Source organism: Capra hircus, chromosome 11 (assembly GCF_001704415.2).
Source record: "Capra hircus breed San Clemente chromosome 11, ASM170441v1, whole genome shotgun sequence".
Taxonomy (NCBI): Eukaryota; Metazoa; Chordata; class Mammalia; order Artiodactyla; family Bovidae; genus Capra; species Capra hircus.
In genome coordinates this window covers 15,931,378-15,946,864 of record NC_030818.1, presented here as the reverse complement: position 1 = coordinate 15,946,864, position 15,487 = coordinate 15,931,378, and the positions used below count along the sequence as shown (strand labels likewise).

General features: G+C 39.7%; 1 protein-coding gene and 1 non-coding gene across 6 annotated transcripts in view; one reads left to right on the top strand and one right to left on the bottom strand.

The window, feature by feature from the left end:
• The window catches only part of RASGRP3 (RAS guanyl releasing protein 3), a 114,705-nt gene that overhangs the window by 12,121 nt on the left and 87,097 nt on the right, over positions 1-15,487 (bottom strand). For 4 of the 5 annotated variants that reach the window (XM_013967527.2, XM_005686402.3, XM_018055110.1 and 1 more), the window contains 4 exons: positions 10,583-10,660; positions 6,177-6,293; positions 2,920-3,035; positions 48-195 (listed from right to left, as the gene is read on the bottom strand). In XM_013967527.2, coding sequence (XP_013822981.1) covers positions 48-195; positions 2,920-3,035; positions 6,177-6,293; positions 10,583-10,660 — 459 coding nt within the window. The remainder of the gene's footprint in view (positions 1-47; positions 196-2,919; positions 3,036-6,176; positions 6,294-10,582; positions 10,661-15,487) is intronic. The other variant, XM_013967530.2, reaches the window with a different exon arrangement.
• On the top strand, positions 8,662-8,733 carry TRNAA-UGC. Its single transcript has one exon. It is a non-coding gene; the product is annotated as a tRNA-Ala (tRNA).

The window sequence follows — 15,487 nt, the reverse complement described above, 5'->3', positions numbered from 1 at the left end:
TGCACAAATCACTACATCCAAGTGAAAACACTGGAAACCAGACTTACAAATCCTGCACAGTGTTCGCAGAAGGTTGGCTTGAGATAGGTCATCTCCTGAAAATTATGGACAAATCCTGGTCCCATTTTACAGTGTAGTTGGGACTTAGCTCTCAGGAAGTAAGCCATCATTTCATCCTTACTGATTAGGCCATCCCTGTGAAGAGAACCAAGAACAGAGGGCTCTTTAAACACATGCCGCTCAGCAGTCACCACACTTAAATCACTCGCCTCCTAAACCTTTGTACCAAAGCAGGTGGGAATGTTCACTATCCTGTTCACATGTTCACATCCGAAAGGAAAGGACCTCAAAGGACAACTTTCAGTGCCAAAGGCTTTCTTAGTAAGCAGAACATGTGTGTGTGGGGGGGTGTGGGGTGGGGTGACTTGTGCACTGTAGCACAGAAAGTCTTCTTCATTACCAATAGTAGCTTCCAGAAGGACATCTCCTTTCTAGCCTTTGCCTCATAATAGGGTTTACAAGAATCGTGTTGCTGGAGAAAGGCAGAAAACCATGATAACTGGACCCACCATTCTCAGATTTTTCCACCTTATGTTGTCCAGATTACTACCATTGGTAACCTTTTCATTCATGTCTTATTGGCACACAGACCATTCACTAGAGTGATTCTCCCAGATCTTCTTCACACAGAACCTCTGGTTCCACCTACCACTGCAGACGCTGACTCCTTGTTTACCAAAAGACCCCATCAAATTCATTGACATAGGTGAACGTCATGTTGCCTTCTCACTACATCAGCGTGTGTTGAAGATCACACCTTTCTGTGCCAATTCAGAATTCCTTTATCTCTCATCTGTCCTTTCTTGGGGTCATTCTCCCACCTCCACCTCCTTGCCGACCCCCACTCTCCAGGACACTACTCCTTTTAAGTTCTGCTCTATCTTGTCAGCCACTCACTCTTTTGTTTACAAATATACTCAGGACGTCTCCTCCTTAAAAAGGTCTTTCCTTACTCCTGCCTCCATTCCAACACTTGTCTTCTCTCTTACTCCTGAAGTTTTTTGGAGGAGTATTCAGTAGACATTTTTTCCATTTCCTTCACTTACTCTTTTCCTCCAAATAATCAGGTTTCTAATTAACCATTCTACTGAAGCTGTCACAGTAACATTCTCAGTGGCCTTTTCTCATTCCTTGAACTTGCTGACCTCCTGGCAGCACATGTCATGGGGACAGGATTCCCCGCTTTTGACATCCCTTCTCCATGCTCTCCGGTGATTCCATGTAGCCATGGCTCCCTTCTGCCTCTTCTGCTCCTCCTTCTCTAGCTCTTCTGAAGGATCCATGTCTTTCAGCTTCTGCACGTGGGAAGAGGAGTCCCTGAAGCCACATTCCCAGGCCCCATGCTCATGTTCCTCTAAGTTTTCCTATCAGAGGGACTTCCCTGATGGTCCAGTGGTTAAGGCTCTGTGCTCTGCAGGGGGTGTGGATTCAATCTTTGGTCTGAGAACGAGATCCCACATGCTGTGCAGCGGGGCCAAAGATAAGAATTTTTTTTTAATTAAAATAATAAACTTTCCCATCAGAATGTGCTCACTTCTGGGACTCCAGCTCACACCACTGGACTGAAGACCTGACAATCTATGTCTCCTGCCCTGACTGTTCTCTTGAATCTTGGTGCTATATCTTCAACAACCTGCTAGAATCTTCTCCTGGATGGTCCACTTTCCTCTCAAAATCAACTATCTAAGCATGTCTGGCAAGAAATCATGTAGGGATATTTTAAACCTTCATTTTTAGGGAAGATCATTCTATTTTTAGGAAAAACTATATGTATTTACTGGGACAGACTCAGTTCCATTTAAAGAATGGCAGAGCAAGAAAATGAAGACTGGAAAGTGATTTTAAGTTCATATTCTACATACATATTACTGACAGAAACAGAGAGGAAGTAGGTAGTTAGCAAATAATTTAAATTTGATTTCATAAGAGAAGTTTATGTTTCTAATAATTTATTTTAAAAGTATATAAGTATTTTTAAAGTATTTTTCTGATTTAGTTATATAGTGAAGATAGATTAAGGTTTTAAGATGTTTATGATAAATTACCAAGGCTTTCCTTGTGCTGAATTATTTACAGGTTTAACTTTTTAAAAATTTCTCACATCAACACAAATATTAGAGGATTTTAATATGATAGAATTTGGATATTTAGACAATATAAAATCCAATATTTCATTACAGATGATTTTTAAACTAGGAACTAATTTCACATAATTAAAAATGAAGTGATAATATTATTAATGTCAGAGTTTCTTGCCATTTTTTTTTAAATTAATGATCCAGGTTTTAGCCACTAAAGTTACTTAATCTCTCACAAATCGTTTGAAGCTAAAGAGAAACATATTTTTCCTTTGTTTCTCAAGACAGCATTTGAGCTAGCAAAGAAATAAACAAAGCAGGGACACTTTCTGGCTATCTGTACCTGTCACCTGCAGCTGAACACCAGAAGTAATCTAAAAAAACAAATCTTACTTACTTGATGATTTTTAAGATTACTCCCTGGTCCAGTGATGATGAAGACTCTACTATCCTAGACCTAACTATAATTAGCCTCTATTCTTTTTCTGATGGAGGTTTTGGGTGATGATAGTTCATCTGCTAAGTAGTAGCAGTAATATGTGAAATGGAGAGCTTGGCAAATTTGCAAGTGAACTTCTACTTAATACTAACTTGTGATTCCATCCAACCAGTCATGTTCATGGACACCAAGAAAAAATCAGCAAAAAGTTAGACACATCTCATCAAATCACTAGGATCAATGCTTTCAGGATATAAATTAGAGATAGAGTTCTCTGCTCTCCTTTGATAGTAATTTCTGCTTCAGGACAGCTGCATTATAATATAACAAAATTAAACTTACTGGTCTTTGTCCAGCACACAGAAGGAATCCAAGAAGGGAAAATTGGCAGCTATACTTTCAAAGTCTTCTTGGGAGATATACCCATCATGGTCATGGTCGTAGTTCCTAAACACAGACTGCAAAGGAAAGACAAATGTTTATTGAATTACTACTTATGAGGCAGCCTCTGAACTTGTTATTGGGAAAGCATAATTAGCATATTACTTTTTCTATCAGTGAGCTTGAAATCTAGTGGGAGATAACAAAATTGAGAAGCCTTTATGGTATAATGAGATAAGTGCAGTACTGAAGATAAAGGCAAAATGCTATGAAGGAAGATGGGCAGGGAATTTTTAAAATATTTCCTGAAGAAAGCAAGGTCTAAACCAAGACCTCTGGGTTGAGTAAGAGTGAGGCTGGTGAATTTACAAATACCAACATCATGACAATAGAAAGTGAAACTTTAAATGTTAAATCATCTCAAAAATCAAAGTATACATGTAATGCAATTCCAATAAAAATCCAAGTGGGAATTTGTTTTAAATGAACAAGTTAATTATAAAGTTCTGATAGAAGTAACATGTTGAAAATAGCCTAAAATTGTTAAAGATGAGGAGTAATGACCTCAGGCAAGGGAAACAAAAGCAAAAACAAACAACTGGGACTATATCACATTAAAAAGCTTTTGCACAGGGAAGGAAATGTCAACAAAATGAAAAGGCCACCTACTGAATAGGAGAAGGTATTTGCAAATGATACATCTTAAAAGGGGATAATATTCAAAACATGCAAAGAACTGACCAAAAAAAATTTTTTTAAGGCAGAGGACCTGAATAGACATTTTTCTAAAGAAGATTTACAGATGGTCAACAGACATATGAAAAAATGCTCAATATCACTCATGGCTCATCTCAGGGAAATGCAAATAAAAACCACAATGAGATACCACCTCACACCTGTCAGAATGGCTATTGTCAAAAAGACAACAAACAACAACTGTTGTTGAGGATGTGGAGAAAAGGGAACCCTCATGTGCTGTTTTGGTGGGATTATAAAATGGTGTAGCCACTATGAAAACAGTAAGGAGGTTCCTCAAAAAATTAAAAATAGAACTATCATACAATCCATCAATTCCTTTTTGTGTATTTTTTCCAAAGAAAACAAAAATATTTGTTTTTGAAAAGATGTATACATCCCCTGTGTTCATTCCAGCATTATTTACAATAACCAATATACGGAAGCAATCTAAGTGTCTATTGAGAGACGAATGAATAAGGAAGATGTGATCTACGAATAAACTGGAATAGATTCAGCCATAAAAAATGGATGCAACCTTGCCATTCTTTGACAACATGGAAAGACTAGAATATTATGCTAAGTGGAATAAGTCAGGCAGAGAAAGTCAAATATCATATGATTTCACTTATATGTAGGATGCAAACCACGTGGCTTATGAGATTTTAATTCCCCAACCAGGCACTGAACCTGGGGCCAGTGAGAGTGCTGAGTCCTAACCACTGGACTTCCAATGGAATTCCCCTGGCTTTCCTTCTAATCAGAGAAAAATAAAAAAGAATTTTCTATTGCCCTCTTAAGATTTAAAAAAAATTTGTGAGTTCTCCCTGCAAACACATGTATGCACACACTTGACTTCGAGTCTAGCTGTAATGAATCTCTCTCTCCTTCCCTTGTGGTGACTATTATATTTTATCTGTATTGCCTTAGGTTACAGGCTGCTTCAGGAGTATTTTGGGAAGTAGGCAATGTATAAATGAACAAATTACTTCATTAAAATATGACAGTCATTATAAGTTTATCCATAGATAACTGAACTATTTTTGTAAGTTTTACTTTCAATACTTATCCAAATCAAAACTGCTTAAAACTTAACTATTATGGAGTGCTTACAACTTATCATTTAATACCCATATTTATACTGAGAGTATACGATTTTTTGTGGAATAAAACTCATTATGGAAATTCAAGTAAAACCCAGTCATTTATTTGATTAAATTAGTGGTACTTAACCTATCAAAACTGGGTCAACCTTCCCCCATGAAATTGGAATTAGAGAAAAGAGATAAAGTACTGAGGGGCAAAATAGACTCCTGCAGCAAAGAAGGCCTGTCTGCAGAGAATGCAGTGACCACTTAAGAGTAGGAGAGAGAACACCTCTTTTATCTCCTGATTCTAGACTTTCCTGAGCCACAGTTCCGTGTCCCTGGATCCTCTGCTGACTGTCCCTGGCTCCAGGTGGGGTCTGTCACTACCACATCATCATATGGCCCCCACTGGACCTTCTGGATTTCCCATCATCTTCCCTCACCCTTTCCTCCCTTTCTGCCGCACATGCTCCATGAAACTTTTCTATCAGCACCTCATGGTTTTGTGGATGAGCCAAGATGTAGAACATTCTTTTTCTGTAAACACTCTTTCCCAGCAAAGAGTACATTATATACCAAAGACTTGTTTCTACTGCACCTGAGGAGATACTGATCCTCAAAGGTAGATGAGTAATCAATAATCAGTTTCTAGTGCCTGAGAAAGGTGCTTGCCATCTTTTCCACAATGGTGCATCTACTCTTTTTTCACATGGAAAAAAAGACATCATCTTGCCCTTCATTAAGAGATGTTTCTGACCTAAAGCATTGTGCTGCTGTGTCACAGACCTCCAAACGTACAATGCTGAAGAGACTATTTAACTTGCAGGATTTTCCTCCTAGCCTCAGGTAACCAATTTATCAAGCATTTTATTATGATCCATGTGGGTTGTTTCTTGTTTGTTTTCTGACTGCATTGGGTCTTCATTGTGGCACACGGACTTAGAAGTTACAGATCACATGGGCTTAACTGCCCTGCGGCCTGTGGGATATTAGTGCCCCCACCAGGGATCGAACCTGCATCCCCTGCATTGGAAGCGGATTCTTAAGTGCTGGACCACTAGGAAAGTGCCCCCATGTGGATTTTTAGTGAGTAGATTCTAACCTTCAAACAGTCCTTTGGGTTGCAGGGGCAATAACAAATGTATCAAATGCCTGGGGAAGACAGGAGTTCTAAGTAGCCGTGAGCATTTGGACAAGTGAGAACCCACAGAAAGAAAGGGGAAAGGGGGCCTTCCTGAGAGAGTCTTCCCCCAGAAGCCATGGCCAGGCAGAGCTAAGTGTCTGTTGAATTTCTCCTACCTGCCAGAGGGCTGTCTTGATGGACTCCAGCTGATACCTAGGCTGGTACCAGAGAACATTCTGGAAAGAGAAAGGGGCCTCCTAGTGCTCACTTACCTCAACTAATTTCCTTATGTGCTTGTTGATGACTGTAGGATCTGGCTTTGGCATCACTCCTGAGGCCCACTCCAGGGGCACCACAGGCTTGGTGGGCGTCGTAGGGGAGGTAGGCTGCTGACAGAAGACATACACATTAAAAAAATTTTATTTATTTATTTTTTAAATTGGAGTATGACTGCTGTAGAGTGTTGTGTTAGTTTCTGCTGTACAACAACGTGAATCAGCTATATGTGTACATATATCCCCTCCTTCTTGTGGCTCCCTCCCACCTTCCACCTTCAACCTTCAGCCCGCCCCTCTAGGTCATCACAGAGGATCAGGCTAAATTTCCTGTACTAGACAGAAGCTTCCCACTAGCTATCTATTTTACACATGGAAAACACACACATTTTTCAACTTTATCTGGGACTTTGAGCAATTTGGACCAGGGACACTGAGAAAGACATTTAAGTTTTTCATGTTCACATCAGTAGAAAGTTATATTTGTGTAGCACTTAAATGTTTTTAAAACAAACATCAGTGAAAATGTTAATGGAATATTTTGTTGGTAGAATCTAATCTGTAACCAAATACATATTTGGATAGTGCGTTTTGTTTAGCAGGAGCCTAGATTGCATTATTTTAGGTGGGAAAAAACATGACTCATCCAACTCATCCAAAAATCCTACCCAAGTTCCCTAAATAATACTAAAACACTGGTAAACATCTCTATAACACTCCATACAGTTTTAGGGGTTTTTTGGTATAATAGAAAGCCTATGAAACACCAGTTATCTAATTCTTTAATACTCAGTGCTAGTGACAAATTAGGTGTGTGCAGCAAGCAGGCAGCGGTGCACAGCCAAGTTTATGTCATCTTGCCAGCATCTCTCTCAATATGCTAATCACTTCCTGATGGATTGAATAATCACTAGCTCCCTTGAGCCCTCTTCAGTGCAACTTGTTTTCTCCACAGGTGTTACTACGTTCTTGCGAGATATTTTCACTTAAGAATGTGAGAGGATGGTGGCAATAATGCATAACACGTTTATACAACACAAGCACAAAACACAGTCCTATCAGGAGACCAGCCAAGAGTGCTGTGCACATTGTGTCCTCTCCCTTGGACTCTCACACAGTGAAATATTTTTTCTGGTGCCTACATACACACATGTATTAGCAGATTTTTTTTTAAATTGGACACTGAGTTCGGAATAAACATTCTTGCAAGGGGAGTTGAGATGTAACTATATGGATTTACGCCTCTACTAATGTTGTGAGGTGGGTGTTTCTGATATCCCGTGGGCTACAAATAAAACAAAAAATATCTGCCATCTGAATATGGTCACCCTTTCACAGTCTCTCTCTCTTTGACACACAAACACACACACACACACACACACACACACACACACACACTCTCTCCCATCTTGGCTCTTTTGGTCAAGTCTTTCACCTTGTTGATATGACAAAGGACTAAACCCTTGACCCCTTGGTACTGTGTAAAGCACCCCCATCTCCTCAAAGCACTATCATAAACTCAGAGGGATACCAGAAGATATTTCAAACTTCCAAGGGAAATATAGCTATACTCAATATTTGTCGGACTCCACACAAACTACAAAGTTCACCCATTAAATCATTCTATGTTTCTACCAATGATATCATATCTTTGTGAAGCAAAAAATCAATTTGGAACAAGTAATAAAGGTGACAGTATCAACATGATTCCAAGATTTAAGACATTGTACAATGCCTAACGCACATTAGTATTTGTGGTTATTTAAGAATGAAATAAAAATAATATCTTTTTCAGTGTGTATTTTTCAAGCGGGTACTAAGTCATTAGAATATCAATATTTATACATACTTAGTTGCTTGGACCTAACTATTCTATGAGTAGAAATGTTAGGTATTTCTTTTGACCTAGAGGTAGCATGAAAAAGCTGAGGCACGAAGTAAAACACAAAAAATAGGGAGGCACAAAGAATGCCACTGTGAACAGAAAAAGGTCGAGAAGCTCTGAGACTAAGTAGGCGAGGTCGGCCGGCTCCAGCTGCAAGCGCGCTAAAGCCACAGGCTCTCAGTAATAATCCTGACTGGAAATTGTTCTCTAGTTCCCAACAGGCGTCAAACACTGAATACAAATAGGGTGACATTCCACTTAGAGAAGAGGCAGAAAGGGGTTGGGAAATGCGTATTCATAGAGTTTTCATTTTAGCGGGCTTCCCTGGTAGCTCAGTGGTAAAGAATACGCCTGCCAATGAAGGAGACACGGGTCCGATCCCTGGGTCAGGAACACTCCCCTGGAGAAGGAAATGGCAACCCGCTCTAGTATACTTGTCTGGAGAATCCTAAGGACAGAAGAGCCTGGCGGGCTACAGCCCGTGGGGTCACAAAAGAGTTGGACACGACTGAGCGACTAAACAATAGGGTTTTAGCACTTGGAAAAGTTTTCAAAAGCTTCTGCTTTGATAAGAGATAAAAAGACTCTTTTGGCACTTCCCTGGTGGTCCCGTGGCTAAGACTCCATGCTTGCAATGTGGGGGCCCAGGTTCGATTCCTGGTCAGGGAACTATATCACATGTGCTGCAACTAAAGATCCCATCTCCCACAACTAGGACCTGGTGCAATCAAATAAATGAATACTTTTTAAAGATTTTTTTAATATTGTATGGAAATATCTCCTAAAATTGGCAAAACTTGAGACTGAAAATAAAGTTAATCTAAAGGGCACAAATCAGGCATGTATGCCAACATGGTCATTCCTACCCTGTTTCTGAACAAGAGATGGTGCGGAAATGATGGGAAGCATCATAGGAAAAAGCACAGGCGATGAAGCCAGACAGTCCCAAGAGGAATCCAAATTCTCCCGCTTACTGGCTGTGTCAAACATACCTATGCTCACTAGACTCTGTTTGCTTAACAGAGTCAATGAGATAACATACATATTATGACCTGCCAGGCATTCAACAACCAACAGGCAGCAATTAAGATGCCCGGTTACAGCTAACGGAAGGTGTCAGGAGGCAGCAATGCTGTGTGCATGTACAGGACAGCTTCATCACACCAGAGCTATGCAATGAAAGAGAAGCGTACAAATTCCCTTTTCTCAATAACATGACTTTTCTTTCCTGCTTGTATTTGCGCTCAGTTGCATCTGACTCTTTGTGACCCCATGGACTGTAGCCTGCCAGTCTCCTCTGTCCATGGGATTTCCCAGGCAAGAACACTGGAGTGGGTTGTCATTTCTTATTCTAGGGGATCTTCCCCACATAGGGATCAAACCTTCACCTTCTGCACTGGCAGGCGGATTCTTTACCACTGCACCACCTGGGAAGTTCACCTTTCTTTTGAGCTCTCTTTATCATGCTAATTTTGAAGAGTCTGGCCTTAACCCCTCCCTTTGTCTGTGCTGTATCTTCCCATAAGGCTGCGTTCTGCAGTGTCCCCAGAAGATGAGCCTCTTGGGACTGGCAGCAAGAGAAACACAGTGATGGAAACACCACTCATTATTTTAAGAACAGATGCTACTAGGTCAACTGACTCAGACTCAAGTTTATGCTCTCCCACCTGGCCTTCCCTGTGAACAGCATTCACAGTCATTCTGCCTCTTTCAATTCGATGGTTCAGAATTGTAGTGGGTATTAATAGATGGACAGACTTAGAGCCTAGAGTTGCTGGCAACACACCACAGAACTCAACTGGAGTGGAGGTAATGAATGAGACATTTGTAAGAAAACTGATCTCAGGATATATATATAAGAAACAGACAGAAATTTCTTCTTCATCATGCAAACCTCATCCTTACTGTAAATTTCAGATTCATCCTGATATTTTTCTTCCTGGTGTAAAACATAGCTGAGCTACAGTCTTCTTGCTAAAAGTAATGAGCAGTGTACACTCAGTAATGCAATTTCTTCAACTCATTGTATAATGTTTCTTCACTAAGAGTTAACTATCAATTAAGTGAGGCGCTATCCAAAGAAGATATTGAAATTCTGAGTTGGGTCAATCATTAGTAGAGAAATTTGTGAATTATGATTAGGGTATTTAAAATTTATTAAATCTAATTTTATGCTGAATAGGTTTTTAAAAAAGCCTGGAAGGCTCAGAATGATCTTTAACATGAAGTCGAGTTATTGTTACCACTTTTTTTTTTTAGCCCTATATGTTGGTAGTTTCAGAGGGAACATGGAAGATCAAGAATAAAACAGAGTAATTGGAAATGATGTTCTTTGTTAGCCTGTGAAATGAAGAGATAATTATCTGTCAAGGCTAAGCTGTTCCACTGGTAAAATGAGAATATAGATTTTTTAAATTCCTCAATCTTTAGACCACATAGCACTATTGTAATGGGCAATTACTGTAAATGACAAATAATGGTGTTTGTCACTAATCCTCAGAGAGAAAACAATACCTACCGATTTAGAATTTCTAGGCTCCAGAACCAGTGATAGTTTGTAAATATCATCTTCTGTGTGATAGAGGTCCAGAGAAAGCTACAACAAATTAAAAGGGATAAATCAGAATGCTGAATTATTTATTTACTTATTCACATTGCTGAAATTTCTTCAAACCAAATGCTTGGGGTCAATGTAGAGAGCTGAATGTAGAACATTAAAAAGATAGCATGGCAGAGGTGGAAAATGAAATTTCAAAAAGAAAAAAGTTAAACCTAGTGTGGTCATCAGCATATAAGAACCATGGACTCAATTTCTCAATAATTATTGAGCAGCTCCTAAGAACCAAGCTCCTCAGAGCCAGAGGTCAGGAATCCTTGATATCACAGAATAGGACAAGTGCATAAAATAAGACTTGGAAATGGAATCAGCGCTGTTTTAGAGGTTTGATTAGAGAACTGTAGAAATAAAGCAGCAATGAAAAGGTTTCTATTATTTCCAAGCATTGTGCTAGGTTCTGGTGATACAAAATGGTATAAAGTCATTTATGCCCTCAAAGGCCTGACACTTTATTTGAATAACTAGGACCTGAACACAAAAAGATATGTTCATATCAACAAAAGGCAACACAAGCTAAATGCGAGGAAGCTGTCCCACCCCAAGCGCTGTAGGAAGCTCTCATGGAGAAGTGTGTATAAGCACAGCGGAGAGGTTTTGGAGATCTGAGCTCAAATTCTAAGCCTGTCTCTGGTTAATTCTGTGACCTTGAGCCAGTTACTTTCTCTCTGACATTCAGTTTCCACTTCTGTAAAATGGGAAAGATCACAAAAATCCCTTATCTAATTGGATTTTTATCAGGATCAAATGAAATACTGCAGGTAAAGGGCTTCACACAGGGCCTGGTACACAGTAAAATCTCAGGAAAGGTAATCTGATGTTGTCGCTGTCATTGTTATTGTTACAACTACTAAAACTACTCTTGTTACTGTGTGGAGGGACCACTGAAGGCTGAAAAGATCAGAATGGATTCACAGAGGAATTTGTAAACTGGGACCTTCCAGGGAAGACTTAGAAAAATACAGAGAAAAAACAGGGTAGGCAAGGATGACAACATACACCAAGACTGAAGAATACGGAAAAAAATCTGCAAAACCTTAAAATGCACGGTCTCATTCACCTAAAACAGAATTCATAAGAATTAAATACGCCTGGATAATTCCCATACATGCCCTTCACTGGGAAGATGAATCCTACCATGGATGGCATCATCAGGGAAGAGAACCATGTGCCCTGTCCTTTCTCTGACCATTTAAGCATGAAATTTTCCTGTAATATATTTCATCTAAAAATAAAAGCTTAGGGACTTCCCTGGTAGTCCAGTGGTTAAGAATCCACATTCCAACGTAGGGGATGCGGGTTCAACCTTTGGTTGGGGAACTAAGCCCACATGCTGTGAGGTAACTAAGCCCACACGCCGCAACTAAAGAGTCCACCCGGGCTGAGAAGACGCACACTGCAAAGAAAGATCCCGCAGGTGCCACAGCTAAGACCTGACGCAGCCAAAACAGTTAAATAGTTTTCTACTTAGGAAAAAATTCAAACGTTAAAAACTCAATTTAAAAAAGGCTTAGATAAATTAGATAAAGGCTTAATGTGTACGGGTATGGAACGAGAGGGAAGAGAAAGAAGAAGGAAGCAAGAGAAAACTCAGAGACAAAGGATATCTTTGAAGAAGTTATCTTTCTGTTTTATCTCATTTAAAAAAAAGAAGCAGCTGGCATTATAAAATGGCATTCTTGCATCGTTCATTGAACAAATATTTATCGGCTGCCTAATATATGGTGAGGACCATTCTAGTCACTATTCTACCTACTAAACATAACATTTAAGTTAAGAATTTCACACATCTGATCATGTATTGCTTTACCTAAACTTTGTCATCTAAAAGTTTTTTCCAAGCATAATAAAATTGACAATTGACTTTACTACAAAATTACCCTAGTATCATTTCAGATCAGGAAAATCCTGCTCACAAAGAATGCACACTGTATTCACCTTCCCCTGAAAAGCAGTCACTTCTACCTTTAGGGGCCCTGACTTTTTGCTGGAGAGGAACTAGCCCCATGTCACAAACAAATGCTATTAGGAGCCAGACTACTATATAACTGAGTCAAAGAAGATGTGAGAAAGAGAGATTGTGGTAGAGACATTGGTACAATGCAGTATTTGGCAACAGAGTTTTGCAATGTGATTAACTTGGGGATCTTTCCTCTTAGCCCAACAATAAGAAAAATTTGTGCTGATAAGTGGAATTTGATACTGGATCTCTGGGTTAGGGAAGCAAGGGCGCGGGTGTGAACTCTGATGAATGAATGGGAGACAGCCACTACTCAGCTAAGGCAAATTGTCATCAGTCTGACAACAACTGCCACATCTTCCAATTTATTAAAAGAAGTCACAAATCTGGACCATTATATGAAATACTCCCATTTTAAGCACTGGCATCTAATAATAAAAAATTTTTTATGATTCTTGTGGGTCAAATAAAGCACATCTGCCATGAAAAGTCGCTGACCATTTTATAAATTCCACAATAGAAGACTCTCCTGATCTTCAAGCCTCATGAAAGCAAACAGCATACCTGTCTTTTCTACCCCCATAATCCCTGTCCTAGTTTGCTACCTTGTACTGTGACTGCTACCTAGAAAACTGAGTGACTTCTTCCTTCTGAATTACTTGATATCAGGAGTTAACCCAGGCTTTAATGAGTATGTTCCTGTCTTCCTGACTCCTCCTCTAACGATGGCACTGGCATCTGCTGGAGAAAAGAAGATGGCAGTGCAAGAACATCCAACCAAAAACCTAAATATGCCACACACCAAGTAGGGGAGATGCTCTTTCAAAAGATACAGAACACTTTGGGGGATTTTTTTGTGTCAATGAACAGATACCTGACTCCATGATGGAAATGTTTTGGTCTTCTTCCAAGGTTTGCTTTCCATTTATTAGTGGCAGTATGAACCTAAGAGAGTCAATACCTTTTCTTTAGTTTTTTGTTTTGTTTTGTTTTGTTTTTACTGGAGTATAGTTGATTAACAATGTTGTGTTAGTTTTAGCCTTTAGAGTCTGTCTCAATCTGTAAAATGGGAATCAATAATAGTTCCCTCCCAGGTTTGTTGGGAAGATTAAACAAGATAGTATGTGTCTACTGCGGTTTGTTTTAGAGGGTCACACAGAAGGGAACTGCAGGGTTTGGCTTCCAATCACTATAGCAGCCAAATGCCACAGTGTTCAACCACGAATATAGAGCTGCCATCTGGGTCAGTCTTGCCATCTCTCTGCTTTCCCAGTCACAACCTTACTTGCTTTCTTGGATCTCCTCTGGGTGTTATGGCCCTGTTCTACTTTCTACACACCTTTTTAATTCTAGAGGCAGCTTGTCAATGGGATTTCAAAAATCTTTATTTGCATCTAACATTTTAAGTTTGGTTGTTTCTGAAAAATGTTTTGAGTCACTGTTTCAAGTTGTTGCTTTTACATCCAAGCCTATCAGCAGAGATAGCTGTGGATTTAGTCTGCATCTTAGGACTGACATTGCCTTGACTGGAGAATTGTAAAACAACACACACTTGATCATCAAATTATCCCCATTCACAATTTTTACAATTCTGCCTCTTCCTCTCCCTCCTCCTCCTCCTCCTCTTCTTCTTTTCTTCTTCTTCGATTGTAAAAATACAGGGGCTTTCCAGTTATTTGCATATACTCAGAATGGTAAATGTAACTGATAGATCTAAAAATACTATGAAAAAAAATCAGACTATTTCATGTACCGTGAAACAAGAAGCCTCAGTCTGAAAGCTCCTGGTTACATGAATTAGGATCACAATGGAAAGGGTCTTCTCCAGATCTTCCCTCAAACAGGGAATAAGCCAAATCACAGCAGTTTGGTGGTATGGTCACCTTTCCTTCATGTGCCCAGTGTTGTTTGGGGGGCTAAAGTTATGATTAAAAAAATGGCAAACAGAGTCCCTGCTCACATAGATTTTGTTTTGTAATTAACTTGTTCTTTATACACTTCCCCCATAGTTCAGTTGGTAAAGAATCCCCCTGCAATGCAGGAAACCCTGGTTCAATTCCTGGGTCAGGAAGATCCCCTGGAGAAGGGATAGGCTACCCACTTAAGTATTATCGGGCTTCCGTTGTGGCTCAGCTGATAAAGAATCTGTCTACATTGGGAGAATGGCATTGAAACATGTATAATATCATATGTGAAATGAATCGCCAGTCCAGGTTCGATGCATGATACAGGATGCTCGGGGCTGGTGCACTGGGATGACCCAGAGGGATGGTGTGGGGAGGGAGGTGGGAGGGGGGTTCAGGACGGGGAACATGTGTACACTTGTGGCAGGTTCATGTTGATATATGGCAAAACCAACACAATATTGTAAGGTAATTAGCCTCCAATTAAAATAAATAAATTTATATTAAAAAAAGAAAAGAATCTGTCTGCAATGCGAGAGACCCGGGTTTGATCCCTGGGTTGGGAAGAACCCCTGGAGAAGGGAAAGGCTACCCACTCCAGTATTCTGGCCTGGAGAATTCCATGGACTGTATAGTCCATGGGGTCACAAAGAGTTGGATACGACTGAAGCCTAAGAAAAGAGAGATTATTTAATTTTCAAAGATGCAAAATAAAATAAATATCAGCAATATTCCCACATTACTGAGTAAATGTCCATCAGAGCGTGAGAGAAACATCCAAACTGGGGATTCAGAAGTTGGTTATTTGCAAGCTTTTTTGTCCTTTATGACTCTCAGCTTCTTCATTTCTAAAACAGGAAGGAGCAGGGGTGATGTTATACCCTCCGACCTGTCCAGGCTACATCACAGGGTGTGTGTGAGAATCTATTGAGGCAATATATGTGA